Source organism: Neovison vison, chromosome 6, assembly GCF_020171115.1.
Source record: "Neovison vison isolate M4711 chromosome 6, ASM_NN_V1, whole genome shotgun sequence".
Lineage (NCBI taxonomy): Eukaryota > Metazoa > Chordata > Mammalia > Carnivora > Mustelidae > Neogale > Neogale vison.
In genome coordinates, this window is record NC_058096.1 from 187,151,816 (window position 1) to 187,169,245 (window position 17,430).

The window sequence follows — 17,430 nt, forward strand, 5'->3', positions numbered from 1 at the left end:
ATAGTATATATAGTATATATTTTACTATTTATGCATGTATTTATTTCTACAGTCCTCCCTTCCCCCACCCATAAGCTCCATGAGTGTAAGGATTTTCGGTAGTTTGGTTCATGGCTCAACTCCTAAAATCTAGATGGGTGCCTGGCAAACACTGAAACCTCAGTAAATATTAGCTGAAAAACTGGTTATATGGATTTATGGATGGAGTTCAAAAGTGGCCCAAATCCAGAGAATTCAAGAGCTGTGAAATGTCTGATAATGTCTGGCAGCCCCTGGGAAGCAGCTTGTGGCCTGGGTGTCATCTACTGTCGCTATGTGCCCACTCTAGAATTGGCATTCACTGATACCCTGTGGGAAAGTCAGGAAACTAAGAAAGGAAGTGATATAAAGACTTGTCAAAGCAGTCCCTTTTGAGCCTGCATGACTCTGGGTTGAAGAGTGAACTAACAAGCCAATTTTTTTTTAATCAGAAATAAGATGCTCTTCCATGTATAGATACATGTATAGATATAGAAATCTTCTCTGAATTGCTCCCCATGGCCTTAAGCTTAAGAGTAAAAAGGGATGGTTTGCTTAGATTGGACATCCCAAAAAAGAGACCAGATTTCAAGAACTTTCTGGCATGAACCAACATTTGCTATTAAGCCTGAATGCCTGGCACAGCTAAACCTCCATGCATCATTCTAAATATAAAACACCAAGCTTCAATTATAACTTAATGACAGATATATAAAGGAAGATACTAAGAGAGGCCAAAAATAAGGCGGTAAGAACCAACAGTAGATACTGAAACTACATAATATTTGGCCCAGCCATGAGGGAAAAAAAATAATAACAACATTCACACAGACTCAAACGGACATACGCAGGTGACGTTCTTTCATGGATAGGAACCCTGTAAGGGTTTACATCCAGGCTTCATCTTACCCCATCAGTACCTGAAATAGCAAAATACTCACAAAGCAGGACCTGTCAGAATTTGAAAGACAAAGGTTAATCATAATTTACAAAAATAAAATACCAGGGGTCACTGCATGCCTTGCTAATTTCCAGTCTAATTCAGAGGCTTTTGGCCCAACATACATACACTAACTGAAGACTGGACTTTTCGATCCCAAAGTCTCAGTAGTGTGTCTCAGGCACTAGGCAAACTGCCAATCCACTGCTCTTCAAGACGTAGCCTTTTTAATTGCTTTACAACATGAACACGCTATCAGATGTTAATTCATGTGCCAGAGAAGTTGTGTGGTCTGAACAAGTTCTGAATGCTGGGGCCATTTTTAAGTGGCATTCATTTCATATGTAATCATTTTAAACAACAACAACAAAAAGCACTAGGAAAGAACTGTTGAAAAATAGTTTAGTACTTCCTACAATAGCAACGCTTACTCTCCGGGAGTCCAAACGTCCATGGCTACATCTCAGTTGGGAACAGCTCTTCCCTGTCATCTACTATGGCTGAAGCCGGTATGTATTTGTTGCATACCATCTGCAGAAACCTTCCCATTGGCTAATGGCACACTACAGGAGAATCATTTGGGACCATTCAAAACCATTAGGGCTATTAACTCTGACTTGGGCCAAGTCTAATAAACCAGTGTCATCCCAACAGGAAATGAGTTAAGCTGGCCTTCAAAGTCATTTCAGCAAATACCCAAAGTCAGACTGCCTAGTAAGAAATCCTTTTGCTGTTTTTGCCCAGTTTAAAGCAGTGATCACTGGGAATGCTATTCAGGGAAAAAAAAAATCATTTTGTTTAAAAATACTTCAATAAACTTTCAGTTGGTTTTAAGTGGCCAACTGAAAGAGTGTCTGAACTTGCTTAAGTCCTTCTGGCCACTGCATACATAGCAACAGCAGGTGCACAATAAATATTTAAGAAACCAACATGGAACAAATCCAGCTCCACCTACAGAAAGTCAAGTTCCTAATCCAGAAATTCTAGACCAGAAACAGTCACTCATGAGAGAAGAGGATGCAGCCACCTACCATGCTGTATATTTCTTGGTTTTGTTGAGTCTAAATACTATATTCATTTCAAAATGTGTCCACCCCCAGGTCTTTATTAATGCTAAGCCTATACCTAGTACGATTCATTTCCCAAATGAAATCATTCCCAGCTTTGAAGAGTTCTCTCTCATAGGAACCTCTGGAAAGCCATTCCTAATAGAGTATGTTCCTACTCCACTTGTTCTTTAGAATTAATCATTTCTTACATTCAACCATTTGGGACCTGGCATTACTTCCCTTAGACCCTGCCCTTATGTATTCTTTTGTCGTAATTGTTTCTGGCCTTGCTGCTCCACTGAACACTACGATTTTTGAAGGCTGGGGCTGTCTTTGCAATTCCTCTCCACTCCTATGCAGTTGCTTTACATCCAGCAGATACTCCCTACATAGTGGCTGAACTGAAAGGACCTCAGTCTTGGATTTAATTCTCTTAAAGTCTCCGAACAGTCTAACAGCTTAAGGACCAAACCTACCTAAAAATTAACTTAAATTGCAAGTACAATAAAATTATTCTAAGTTATTAACCTAACCACTTGATATGCTTATTTTCTTACCTGGAAAATCAGGCCAGCCACAGGAAATGAGATTCCCTAGATCAGTGACTCAAAGAGTAATGAGGTAATTTCCTTCAAAGATGATTACGTTTTCAGGATTCTCTGGAATGCATACCTATCCCATTAATGTGTCATTATTAATACTTCCCTCTGGGTAGAACCAACACGAGAACATTTCAGAAGTTTCAAGCAACTTCGTACTATATGCTCAGGTGTCAACATAACCTCAATTTGATAGTCCCACCGCTTCTATGAATTAGGAGACAGATTTACTAGAGATAGTAGGGGATATTCCATCAAATTTGGGTAACTATTTCTAGGCTCAGGCTCTAAAGGTATCATTCATTGTGCTTGTCTAAGCACCCATATACATCTATCTCAGAAAAAAAAAAATGGATGAGAAAGTGAAGGGGTAAGTTTTACCCCAAAATTAAGAGTTGTCAGATCTAGCAAATAAAAATATAGGATATTCCATTACATTTGAATTTAGATAAACAAATAATAGTTTTTAGTGTAAGTATCTCGTGAAATATTTGGGGCTTCCTCATACTAAAAAACTATTCTTTGTGTATGTGAAATTCAAATTTACCTGGACATCCAGTATTTAACCTGGCAACCATACTCCAAACCTTAAAATTTTATTTTATTCATTTAAAAGATTATATTTATTTGAGAGAGAGAGAGCAGAGAGAGAGAGAGCACAAGCAGGTTAAGGGCAGAGGGAAAAGCAGGCTCCCTGCTGAGCAGGGAGCCCAACGTGGGGCTCCATCACGGGACTCCGGAATCATGACCTAGGCCAAAGGCAGACACTTAACTGACTGAGCCACTCAGGCACTCCAAGTCTTCACTTCTAAAAAAGGAAAAAGGAAAGCACATATGTAGCTTATAAAGTTTTAATTTTCAAAAAGAATGAAAGTCATCAAATAGCATTACAGAATATTTTAGAATGCTCAATATAATCATGGTAAGAAAACTAAGTAAGGTAACACTGGGTCCTAATCATGTACCAGATACCACACCAAATCTTTTGTGTACATTATCTCATTTAATTCTAACCACATCCTTATGAGGTAGGAATTACTACTACTACTACTACTACTACTACTACTACTTCACTGATAAGGGAAGCAAACTACAAAGAGAACGAGTTGCCCAATGTCATGGGATAGTAGAGCATACACACAAACCCAGGCAGGTTTAACAAAAGGGCTTCCAAGCTTAACCGTGACCTCATTTTACAGATGAAGAAAAAAAAACTCAGTGATTTGCCCAATTCAGACAGCTGCTCATCAGTGTAGATGGAATTCAAGCCTAGGACAGTGTGACTCCAGAGTTTCAGCATCAAGAATACACCACCTATACAAGCCAGGCCAGGCAAAATGGGAAAAGTGCACTTTCCACCTAAACCAGCTGCAATTATCATTGTAGTAAGTCAGAATGCTTCCTCTTCGAAGAACAGTATTTGAACCTAGAACGGCTTCCCCGGAATTTTTACCAGATTCCCCCAGCAAAATTTTGACTCCTTATAATTAAGAGATTATCCTGAGTTGGATGGAAATGTGGAGATTTATGTGTGGGGGGAGAATTTGTTGTTACTGCCATTTCTGTACCAAAATGTGAACTTATTTTAAAGAGATATTTTGGCCCCTTTCAACTTTAAAATACGTCACTTATCTAATGTCAACCAGTCTTGCTGCCCTGAGGCAAACTGTTGCTACTGCACATGAACCTCAAACATTGGAAGTGACCTGGAACACAAACATAAAGACCAACCTGAAGCAGCCACCAAAGTCAGCAAGGACCACAAGAGCCAAGATGTGTCTTCTTGGATCTGGAACTCATAAGATCCAGATCCAAGAAGAGTTAAGTTGTAAAACATAAGAGTTCAGGAATGTCAGAAGATATATGGAGCTTTACCTGGAGCAGACTGACCTTTAGGAACCTTTATATGGCTATTTTGGTGCTTGTCTACCTCTGGAGTAACCGCAGATATCTTTAATCGGGGCGTGTATGTGTGGGTGCAGGTGGGTGTGTGCACATAAGCATGGGCAGTACAAGGCATATACAATACAGTGCTTATCTCAAATTATCCTCAAAACCCACTCTAGGGACCAGACAGCAGGGTGGTCAGGGCATGAGTTAGCTGAAGTAAAAGGGGGTGGTTCTGTGATAGGACGGACACCTAGAATTCTTCTCATGTAACACAGAAAGAATACATACTAGTATGTCACTGTTTACTTGACCATGTCTCCATTAGAATACAGGCTCCCTCAGGGGAGGGACCATGTCTGTTTTATTGGCCATTGTATTTCCCAGGTGTGTGGCACAGAAGAGGCATGCAACTATGAATGAATAAATGAGTAGGCAATCACTACTGTCACTAGTAAGCAGTACGCACACAGTCTTGCCTTTGCCTTCACTGCCTATATAATCTGGAACCGACGTTTGCATCCTCTTGCAATCACAACCACTCTTAGGGCTGAACGGTGTGTGTGTATCATCATTTCTCATAGAGACTGCTACGCCGGAACCATCCTACCCGGCCTCTGTGACACCAGATCTGGCCGTCCTCCAACCCATTCTTCATTTGGCAGTCAGAGTGCTATTCCTCTGCTTCCATCCATCCGTGCTCCCTGGTGTTCCGGTCATGCTCAAAAGCTTACACAGCCCCAAAGGCATCATACTGGGCTATACCTCCGTGTCTCCCATCTACCGGGAATGCCCTCCTCTCCTCGGCCCAGCAGTCAAAGTTTGTTAATAAACTCAAATTTCATTCCTATAAGACTTCACTCTTCCCTCCTCCCCCCAGAGGAAGTGACCCCTCCATCTTCTGTCCCCAAAGGTACAATTACAAACATAGCATCATATTCATGTTGCTGTGAGTTATAAGGCAGAGCTCATGCCTTATGGGCCAGCCATTTTCCACTAGCATAATGTCTGGCATGCAGCAGGTGTTCAAAAATCACTCCCTAGATGGATAAGCAAGCTTTGGAGAGTAAAAGTGAAAACCCTTCTTAATTGAATCATTTCTTGATATCTTACTTGACTGGAGAAATATGGTCTGGAATCATTCATTAAGTTCTATCTGTAGCTGCCAGTTCTACCCGAGAAATTATTTCAAGGAGAGACGATGGTGTATGCTATTGTTATTCCATTGTTTAAGCGAACACCTGCTCACCACGGAACGTCATAGAGTATTTCTGACCTGTAAGTGGGCTTAAGGTATCAAAAAGAAAATGATCCCAAACCAAGGAACCATAGTGAGGGACCTGAGAGAGAAGGCACTTCCAAGATAATGAATAAGTCCGCCGTCTAGTATCCACGACGGGTTGTGAAAGCCCAGTACACTGAATTCAGAAGGCTCCAAGGCACCTCCTGGGATCATGGGACAGAGTAAGGTGATCACTTGCTTCCCCCAGCTACACCATGGCAACCTGTGCCATGGTGTAGCTGGGGGAAGGAGCAGCAGAGTAACACATGGCCACCCTGCTCCAGTCCTTACCCTACAATGTACGTAAGAGGAGACACAGTCCTCGCAAGTGGTTAACGCACGGTCACGCGATCAGCTGCTGGCACAACTGGGCCTGAAAACAGGCTCCTGAAACATCCATTCATTAAACATATATTCAGTAGCTATTAGGTCTTGCGTGGTGCCACTTGCTGGGATGAAACGAACAGAAACAGTGACAGCCATCAACCTAGTAGAATGTACTGTGTATATGATGCTTCAACCACAGTTCCTCTTACTACCTCATGGTATGTTTCCAGCTCCCACCTCCCCTCAACTATTCATCTCCCAAGTTCTTATATGGAGTGGCATTTCCTAGATAAATATAAAAGCTATTTTTTAAAAAAATAATTTATGCCAAACAATTAAGCTGATTCATAACTCTTCTTTCTTTCCCCACCTGTATTCTATTTATCCAAACTTGGTGAAATTCACATTTAAGCAAAACTCCATGGTGATATTCGAAATATTTTGCTGATACCTATACCATTCTCACCTCAATTCCAAGAATTTAATATCACAATGTTGGAAGGAAGTGCTGGGTAAGAACATACAGATGTGCAGTGCACATTTTCCAGAGACTGAACAACCAGAACTTATGCTCAAGAACTCAAACCAGACCTGAAGAGTTTCTACAGTAAAGAAATTCTATTTTTATTCCTAATCCAAAGCTAACCACTGAAAGCTCAACTAGATTCACTCTGTCCTCAAAGACAACAGAAGAGTTCAAGACACCATTTTGCATCTTATGTCAAATAGTGTAGAACATGTGATTCTGTCCTGTAATTCTTCTGTTTAATTTCATTTTCTCTTTCAAAATTAGAAAAATTAACAAGTGGGGAAGATTCAACAGAAAAAAAGACTGCTCTGAAATCTCAATTTAGTCAAAAATTTTTTTTCAAAGAAAGTGACCCAAAATGGAAATATGTAAGTATCTATAATTTCCACTGAGGAGTTTCCATTTTGACTCTGAAGTAAACATAATTTTTCAAATTCACGTTGGTTTGCAAAATCCCAAGTCACCAAGTAGCACATATTTCCATAAAGTAAAAAGACATATTCTGGTCTTATTCTAAACAGGACACCAGAAAACAAAACTAATACTGTGAACAAACAAATCTTAGCTAAAATTCATTGAAATAATCCAAATGGTTTCCATTCCAGGGAAAATAGTAAGTCAGCAGATTGCATACGGCTGCCTTTTCCAAATACACAAAATAAGCAAAAACACCACCAGAGGAAAGTGCAAATGCTGAACCCGTTCTATTTCCGTTTCCACAGGACTGCAATCTGATCGATACCATGGCGGTGCACTGCTCAGCCACCATTTACACATACTTCCAGGTGGTGTCTGATGCCCAGCCTAGAAGCCCAGAGAACTCCCAGGACAAGGTTCAGAAAGCCATCACTCAAACCACAAAGAGAAGGACCGGAAAGCCTGGGTCTCTGAGGCTCCAGCTGCTAGAACAAGGACTTGGAAAGTCAGAAAAAGAAATGTTTGAGGGTGTCAAGCACACTGAATGCTCAAAAAGAACATATAGATTCTAAACAAGAAAACAATGGGGACAGATCTCAGCATTCCTTGGGAAACAAAAGGCTCTGGAAAAAAATTATAAATTAATCACAACCCTTCACCTAATACCAGTAACCGTCTGGAGTTGGCAAAAGACTGTTGAGTAAAAATATTCTATATAAGGAAACTTACTTACGGGAAGTATTCAAAACCCTTCACCCAGGATAGAAGACAACTCAATGTGCAAAATCAAGAGTGGGGCAAGTCTGCCAGGGTTATAAAAGGGCATCTGTAAGGAGCATCCTTAACCCAAAATCATTTTTTGAAAAACAACATTTAACAGAAGAAACAAAAAAAAAAAGGAAAAGGAAAATTGCTGTCCTGACTTCAGGACAGGGAACTTACTTCCAAATCCCCATCCTCCTACAGGACTTGAAAGGACAATAATTAGTCAAGAAAAAAGCAAAATGAGGAAGTGGTATTCTTTTACAATTTCTGTTAATCCCCACCAGCTGTAATTTAAGAAATTCGGTGACATCAGCATTTATATTTGCTCCAGCAAGAACAAGAGCGACAGAACTACAACTGCAGAATCATATGAGAGGGGGAAAGAAACTTGGGGGCAACTGGAAAACACATCTGAAGATGTGGAAAATTAATTCACTTTGCAGTGAATCACTTCAACAGCTTCAAACACCACCACTGCCAAAAATAACAAAATAAAAAAAAAAAGTGGAAAAGGAAGCTTAAGCACTCCAAACCTAATCAAATGATCCAGTGGAACTTCTGAAAAAAAGGTCCACTCCAACAAGTGAACTGAACATTTCTGAAAACAAACAGCAAGCGATCTAAGCCACTGATGAATGGTAAGAAACCAAGACTCAGTATTATATAAAGATCACCAGTCTCTTAAAAAAAAAATCTGCTATACAAGGAACTGTCAACCGAGTGACTTTAGTTAGCGTCTGCATTACCTTCTTGAAGACAGGCATAGGATTGATTCCATGCTCCCCTTTCCCCAGGGAGGGAAATCAGTTTGTGGGGAAACCACCGCAGTGTTCTCAAGGTGCCCCATCTGAGCTCACAGATGGACCGGGAGGAGGTCTGAATTCCCAACGTAAATGCCAGCCATCAGCTTTTTACTCAGGTCAGCGTCAAAGGGAGAAGAAAACCACCCGGAACTTGACCTCCCAAACAACCTGTACAAGAGAGTTGAAAACACTCACCAGGGCCACCTCGGCCCTTTGGCTGAACATTGAGTCCGCTGAACTGTCTCAGAAAGGAGATTATTACAAAGAAGATGCGATGGCAGCCGCTCTGCCACACGCTTACGTGCACCTTCTCTCAACACTAGAAAGGCTAAATTAGAGATAGAGTGATAATTAATAGGATCCTTGGCAGCAGGAGCCAGCTTCTTTAGCAAACCAGTAATTGCTGCCTACTTAAAATGACAGGGGACTGAGCCAGGAAAGGAGGGAGGCGCTAATGATGGGAATCATAAAAGGTAAAACAGACTTTACATCAACAGGTTACTTGGCTCCCATTCAAAACTACCTCTTTATCTATGGATTCAGTTGATAATGACAACAATCTATTCAAGATCAGACAAAAGAGGACTAGAGATCAATCACCCTTCCCAAAATATCATCACAAATGCAGGGAAATTGGGAGAAAACAGATCTCCCCTCCCCACACTCCCCCACTCCAAAAATGACCTAACTTCCGAAGGTGATCGTGAAAATAATTATCCACTTGTAAAAGATACCATATAAGGGAAACAATTTTTTCCCTTAAGTGATATAGTTTGACTTGCACCTCCTTTGAAAACACCCAGTTTGGCGAGAAATTTTTAGTAGTGGCCATAGACAGAGTTTAGGCCCTCTATTTTGATATGAAAGTAATATCCTAGTTGAGAGCTTCTCTAGGAAAGAAAAGGCATTGAGCTCCCAAATTGTTTACTGGAATGGCTGAAGAGGCCCAGCCGGAAAGGTAAAGGAGAGTCAGCACCCGGTGTCTCTGGTTAAAACCTCCAGCCCCAGGAAATAAGACAGCACATCAACCTGTTACACTGACGACCGACCACGCATGCAGGCAATGTTCCATCAGAGAAGGCCAGTACCTACCACACACTTCCCAGCAAGAAGCAAACCAATGTACCTCTAACATCTTTAGATGCCCAGAGAGACAGCAAGAGATGAGGATTCAATCTTCTGCCACAGGGAGATGTCTACAGATAAACCAGGGCAGCAAGGTACATAGTTTCACAATGACTCATGCTGACCAAAACTCTTCATAAAATCAGCTCCATGGGTAAAGAAACATCTCGTTTGCTCAGGATGTCCCTGGCTCTCTAATGGTATTGCAAAGATGCCCTGATGGCTCTCTTAAAAAAAAAAAAGGAAGAAATGATTACAAAGCTAAGGGCTTGCCAACAAGACGCAGCCCAGGAGCCCCTATTCTAAATTCTAAATATCTCATGGAAATCTCCAGCAATTGTGGTAGTTAGTGAAAGATAGATGTGAGAGCAGAAGCACTGGAAACTCAGATGGCTTACCTTTCTCTCAGTACGTATAAGAATCAAGTGCTTTTGTCCCCCACCCCCCCATTGGTCTTTTTCCCCTCCCACCAATAAGGAGTGAGAATGTTTTTATCTTCATTCTATGAATGTCTAGCCCATTGCTGATGGAACCCACTAAATACATAGCTCACCATTAAAGCCACCAACTAGTATTTTTATAACTTCTTCCTCTCTATTAGATCATTATATCCTTTTATTGAAAATATTTAACTCAATACTTTGCAATGACTAATGCTCTTAACACCCACATGCCAAGGCAGAAGTTATGTTCATTACACAACATTATGATGTTTCAAGACCTTTGGCATTCAAAGATAAACAGTCCAGAATGGAATAAATTGGCTATAACTTTATGAAGACACACAGGAAAAGCAATTAACAAGTCAGGTTGAAGAGGGAGGGAGCGATAAGAAAAGAAAGATAAGTGAAAAACATCAAGATGTCGGGAGCTCTATATTCAGTGGCAGACCGTAAGTACGGGTATGCAGATAAGACTTCTTGATGTCATCAGCAAGGAAAATCTGAAGATCTTTAATGAGGAATGAGGAACATCTACAACTTACATACCACATATTCTTGTGAATAATTGAGCGTCCACCATCCCATCTTTTGCTACCTTTCTTGGAGCCTTCAGCACCAAACTCCTTCCTTTCTTTAGAAACAGCTTTGAAAACAAAGGACTACCTTTAACAGATAGACCTATTTTTCTTGGATTCAGATGTTCAACCACACCCAGAGTCTCCTATCTTTACTTCATCAGAAACCCAGTCCTCTTTCTATTCCAAAATCAACAGGAGTTGTCACCCCCTCATCACTTCCCAACCTGCCTCCCTCTCTGTACCCCAATATACACACCAACCACTGCAGTATGGCAGTTACGAAGGTGAGCTTTGAAGTCAGACAGTCCTCGGCGTACGTCATGGTTCCACCCTTATTGGAATGGCTTTAGGCAAGTGAGTGAAGATGGCCAAGCTTAGTATGTTCATCTATAAAATGGGATCTTACCTACTGCACATTAGAATTAAATTATACAAGGCATTCTAAATACCTGGTAGATATACCAGTAGTACCTGGTAGATAGCAAGTGCCTTAATATGTTTGTCCTTGCACCAGATCTAAATTATTCATTCCTTCTGCTTTTTTGCTTTTCTAACACAGGAAAAACCTAGGGAAAAAATTTACATAGGTACCTTCCTGATCCCAGGCCTAACACACACACACACACACACAGATGTGCACACATGTGCACACACAAAGAGACCAACTGAACAAGCTATTCCTTTTATCCTACACATAAATACAGTATGAAGATCCAAAAGGCAGGCTACCTACAACAGGCAAAGCAACAGGCAACTTGAATGACTTTAACCCTACTGAGCTCATCTTTTCAAAGTTTAAGAGGTGAAAGTATCAACGCTAGGCACAGCCCACAGTAAGGGCTTGAAAAATGCTAAGTGCTGCTGTTGCTATTGTTGCTGTTTGGGTTTCTTTGTTTTTATTAAATTATGTGATCTGCCTCCTAGGCAACCTAAAACCACTGGCCCCACTAAAAGTAAGTCTTCTCTTCTCTCCTTAAAAGAATTCCAAGAACAAGTACTCAGGTAATGTTTATAACAATGACATGGTTCCAATAACAATTGCTGATCCTTATAATATGCTAATTTACAATACACTGAGAAGTAAGCTGAGCCCAGTTTCTTGAAAAACTGCCTACACCGTAATAATATCTACCTCATTCTACTGCTTTCTGCTGGGTTCTTCACCAGTGGCCCCCATAATATCTCTGCTCTTTTTCCAGGGCCCCATTCCCACACTCTACTTCCTAAAGAACAGTTGGAATATATCAAGATAAAAAGTAACATATCTGAACAGTCCCACTCAACTTCAAAAATTTGGAAGTAAGGGACCATTTTTATTGGCAAATAAATGTAAAAATGGGAGATCAGGTCCTTAGAAAAGCTTCGTTAATGTGCCTTCACGTACAATCCACAACAACGCTGGAGCAAACACTGAAAATATTTTCCCAAGTGAGCATGTTTTTAAGCTCAGAGAAAGAATTGCTAGAGGAACAAGATTGAAGAAAACAATTTTTTAATATAGCCGACCCCCGTTGCTCGTGGAACCCCCATTTGCAAATTCACTTACTTACTAAAATTTACTTAAAACCCCCAAATCAATATTTGCAGCGTTTTTGCGCTCATTTGTGGATACATGCCAAGAGGTGAAAAAGTTGAGTCATCCAATGCATGCATTCCTGACTGACATCAAACAAGGTGACACGCTGCCTACTTGCTCCAATTCTCATAGAGTAGACAAATGTCCTTTCCAAGGTTTATTTAGTGCCATGCTTTTTGCATTTTTGTGTTTTTGTAGGTGACTTCACCATTTAAGACAGTCCCCAAGACTAGTGTTACTCTGCATGAGAAGGCTGTGATGTGCCTCACCTAGGAAACACAGGTGTTAGAGAAGGTTCAATCCAGTATGACTTCCGGCACTGCTGGCCTTGAGTTCAATGTCAATGAATATATATTAAATAAAGTGTCCTTATATATATTTGTATATAAACATATAAAAAAAATTTAGATATTAGTTAATTAACAAACGTGTTGACCAGAGACTTCCAGGAACCAAACTGTGCCTTTCCTCTAGGAGCAAAGGTGTAGTGTCCTCTAACCAAATGTTCACGGTGTTTTAACAGAACATAACTACCACAAATAACAAGAACTGACTGCATATTTATTTCATCTCTGAGCACCCACAGGAGCAATAACACTGATGGCCCCTACTAGCTTAATGGAGCATTTACATACACTTGGCACGTTACACATTACCTTCTACAACCTTCACAGGTATGTCAAGAAGGTACACTACTACCCCCATATTTTAGGTGAGAAAACTGAGCCTCAGAAAAACTTCAGGGCCCATAGCTAACAGGAAAAAAAGTCAAGATAATATTTTACACACTTTCCTGAAAGTGCTTTAACAGAGTTCCTGAAAGGTACTGATTCCTTCTTGTACATGAGAAACCATCACCCATTTTGTACCTTTTTATTTGGCATTTGTTTTAAAGATTTTATTTATTTATTTGAGAGAGAGAAGGAAAGCCAGAGGAAGAGAAAGGGTGAAGAACACTCCATGCTGAGCAGAGAGCCCAATGTGGGACTCAATCCCAGGACCCAGAGATCATGACCTAAGCTGAAGGCAGACGCTTAACTGACTGAGCCACCCAGGCTTTCTATTCAGTTATTATTTATCAGACACTAGCTATCCTGGATCCTGGAGATGCTCAGTGAAAAAATTCTCCATTCCCACTGGGCATCTTTCAAGTAAGAACTGACAGACAATAAAATAATATCACCTATCAGCCTATTTATAGGTAGAAGATGCTTGATTTCCTAAAATAGGCATCATCTTTTAAAAACGAGCATCAAACGAAGTGACAACTAAAGACTGTCTTCAGAGAGTACCAGTTTAAAGTACATTTCTTTCGCAGGGTAATTGATGTGACCAGCAGGTGGGTTCTTTCCCACTCCCAGAAAGAGTTCCCCTGGCCCCTGATGGCCTGATCTGGGTTCCACACCATCCCTTGGTGGCCACCCATTTGTCAAAAGTGACAAAGGTTCATGCTCAACATTATCTCCTGACTCCACAGTGGGCTCAATGAATATTTACTGAAAATTATTTTCACCTCCTAGGGCAAGGAACATTGGCCCAAGGACTTTGCAAATCATTCCCAAACCATGACTCTGAAAAAACAAGGGTGTCAGATACCTTAATATCCCCCTATTTAGATGACCAAGAAACAAATCTACTCTGGAAACTTCCAAAACCGCCTTGTCCATCTCCAATGGCTGGCTCTTCCCCTATATATGGGTGTGTTAACCCTCAACTCCATCCTACACAGCTGATTCATCCTGCTCTCACAAAAAAGCAGAACTCAGAAGGTCTCAACTGTCCACATCTGACCATCCTTCCCAGGCTTCATCTTCATTCTCCCCTGTGTTCATGACTTCTCAGAGCACATTGCTTATCCTAAAGCATCTAACTCTATGGTCCTTTGTTTCCGTGTGTGTGTGTGTGTGTGTGTGTGTGTTTCAATCACAAGGAAAGAGGAAAACTGTCATTTTCTCTGTTTCTTTATAAAATTCAGGACAGGAATTATTTAACCAAGAGTGAAGTTTTGATTAGTCATGATAACACCAGAGAAAAGATGCAAATACTCCGAAAAATGAGGCCTTGAGAATCCAGTATGTGTTGGTGTGAATGTGTGCATGGATTCTTATAAAAGATGTCTCCCATTAATTGTTGATCAAATTAGTGACATTCCTCTGCACACAACAGCTGAGAGTTGGGGAAAGTGGCCTGGCAGACTCGGAGAGAAAAATGAGTGCTGGCACATGTCCAAAAACTTGCTGCATATATTCCCAACTTTTGAGAACTGACTATATGATCAGCGGGTTTTAAGCTATAGGGAATTAAATTATTTATTTACTCCCCAGTGACAAACAACAGAGTCAATAGCACTTGCACAGATTAACCACTTCTTTGCTTCTTAGGTAATTCTCTAAATTCTTTTTTTTTTTAAGATTTTATTTATTTATTTGACAGACAGAGATCACAAGTAAGCAGAAAGGCAGGCCGAGAGAGAGAGGGGGAAGCAGGCTCCCTGCTGAGCAGAGAGCCCGACGTGGAACTTGATCCCAGGACCCCACCATCATGACCCGAGCTAAAGGCAGAGGCTTTAGCCCACTGAGCCACCCAGGTGCCCCAATCCCTAAATTCTAATGGCAGTGATGTGAGCAGCAGCAGATGGGTTCACTGGGGTCCGACACAGGTTTCATGGTCGTGCAGCAGGAATGGTAGGGCCATGGCTCACCAGCAGAGAGCCGGCATCTACAGCACCCTTCCTACAGGAAGTCCTCGGAACCTCACTGAATCTTCACAGCAATCTGATGAGGCAGGTAACCCAGTACCCAGCCAACACATCAAAACTGCAATGATGAAGGCATCTACTTATGTATGCCATGTCATGCATACTTGTCTCCTGAGACAGAAAGTTACTATTTGGGCTCATCCCCTTTCTGCTTTCTAGTGACCAGGTTAGCCACTGGTTTGGGGGAGAAACTTTCTGAGGCTCAAGAAAAGCAAGCTATTTGACTGTGGTATATGTTCATCAAAACATCTAGTTGTACACCTTAAAAGTATACGACTCTATTTGTCAATTATACCTCAATAAAGGTAGGAAAAATAAAAGACAAGGAAACTTTCATATTGATGTGGATAAAAAACATTTCAGTTTTATCACAGGATCAGTTTAACCAATAAATGGAAACCCAAATAGATGGTTAACTGAAATGGCCCATACAGATACAAAGGACTAGAGGAATCAAGTTTTCAGAAAATTCAGCATAAAGGTTAAAAAGCAAGCATGAAATGAACAATTCTTTTGAAAAAAAAAAATAAATAAAACTTCGGCTCTAGTCTCAAAAATAGCCATACTTTGCTAGAAGGACAGGAAAATCCTGGAAGAGTAAAAGATATGAAGATTTTGAGGTTCAGGAACACAGGGTATCACGGCTTACTTCGGATAAGGACAGCTATATGAAGAGGCTGCCGAGTTAAATGTGAAGAGATAAGGCAGGCCCTCACTGGAGGCAAAGTTGAAAGCTGACAGTTAGGAATGGCAGATTCCCATGTGGAAACAGTGATACAGCTCGGCTGCTAGACTGCTCAGTGTTGTGAAATCTCCATCAGCGCATCTTATTATTTATTCTTCCACCTGCTATAGTCTGTAATTATGATGAAAGGCAACATGTTGATAAAGACAAAGATTGTTCTGGCAACAAAGGGAACGCCTTACCTGTAAATAGCAGGTGCCATCTTTAAAAAGCCTCCCTGCTAGGCTTCCCACAGTTTGCCACTACTTGACTTGCTTCAGCTCTCAAAGATCCTTCTGCGGATTCTCCAGCTTTAGGATCACTTAAGGCCTCCCCCTTCTCATCTATGGCCCTCTCCTTTACCTCCTGGCTAAAAAGTCATTTCAAGTCAAAACCCTTATTGATGCTATGGATAGAAAGGGAACCAGAATGCAAGGACCAAATACTCAGCAGCAAGAGCCAGGTTTGGGGGTTGAGCACTTCACTCACCTATTTCTTTTAATTCGCATGATTACTCCATAGCCTAGATCATAATAATGTCCATGAGCCCCATTTAGCCTGCTACTGACATAAAAACTACAAGAAAAACTTGCCATGATTAAAAAAAAAGAAAAGAAAAGAAAAGCTAAAGGTAGTCAAATTGGAATTCAAGTTACAAATCTGTCTTATTCTAAAGGTTACACCCAGAACTTTAGACTTCAACTGGCGAGGGCTTTTAACCAGTTTACACGAAGAGATGCAGGCCTTTTCTTTGGAGAAGGTCAGCATACAGCAAAACAAAACAAAACAAACAAACAAAAAATGCTTGGGTCTAAGTAGATTAGGGGTAAAGGTTGAGTTTCCTGCTAAAGTAAGTAGTCTGGCAGTTCTCTATAGGCTCTTTTTGTCTGACACAACCTTGGCCTTGTCCTTCCCTGTCGCAGTCTATACCTATCCATCAGATAAGTGAATGGCCCAGTGAGATTCAGAACAAGGGGAGTGATTCCATGAAGTCAGGACACCCTTTCTGTGACAAGACAGAGGCTGGCAGGTCCCAGTCATTCCATCCCCCTGTTTTGGAAGCTCCTACGCTCTGCACACTGTCTGGAATTCATTAAGACAAGAAAACAGGCTGAAAGCTGTATTTCAAATTTTATTCAGCAGAAGTTTTGTGAAAAACAATTTGGTCATGTGGGCACGCTCAAAATCATCACCCTATTTCTCAATCAAATCTTTCAGTCATGTGACTGCACACTCTTGGAGTCTGTATCACAACCCTGTCTTGAGGTACAGGCCAGGGCTCCTTAGGGCAGTGCAGCTAGGTTAACTCCAAGTCACCCAGAGATCACATTCAGAAGACCAAGAATCCTTCCCTGGTTTCATTAGGGTAGATCTAAAAGTGAACTTTTTAGAAGGGAAAGTTTTTGGGTTTGGGTTTTTGGTTTTTAATCAGTGCAGAATGACTGCCAGGGATCATCCCTAACCTGATCATAACAAGCAGCACCCCATTTTTTTTTATTAAATGTATTCTAATCCCGGAAGTTATTAATTCCAAAACAGCAATATAAGCATAACTCCATATGGAGACAGAGGATTTACGGTGAGAGCATTGGGGTAGTCTTTCTCAAACA

At 40.9% G+C, this 17,430-nt stretch overlaps 1 protein-coding gene across 8 annotated transcripts in view; it reads right to left on the reverse strand.

Moving 5' to 3' along the window:
• The window catches only part of MITF (melanocyte inducing transcription factor), a 222,188-nt gene that overhangs the window by 192,008 nt on the left and 12,750 nt on the right, over positions 1-17,430 (reverse strand). The window contains exon 1 of one of the 8 annotated variants that reach the window (XM_044253180.1): positions 10,731-10,752. The exons of 4 other annotated variants lie outside the window; for them this stretch is intronic. In XM_044253180.1, the coding sequence (XP_044109115.1) occupies positions 10,731-10,735 (5 nt within the window). In that variant the 5' untranslated portion in view covers positions 10,736-10,752. 3 more of the 8 variants (XM_044253181.1, XM_044253185.1, XM_044253184.1) reach the window with 3 other exon arrangements.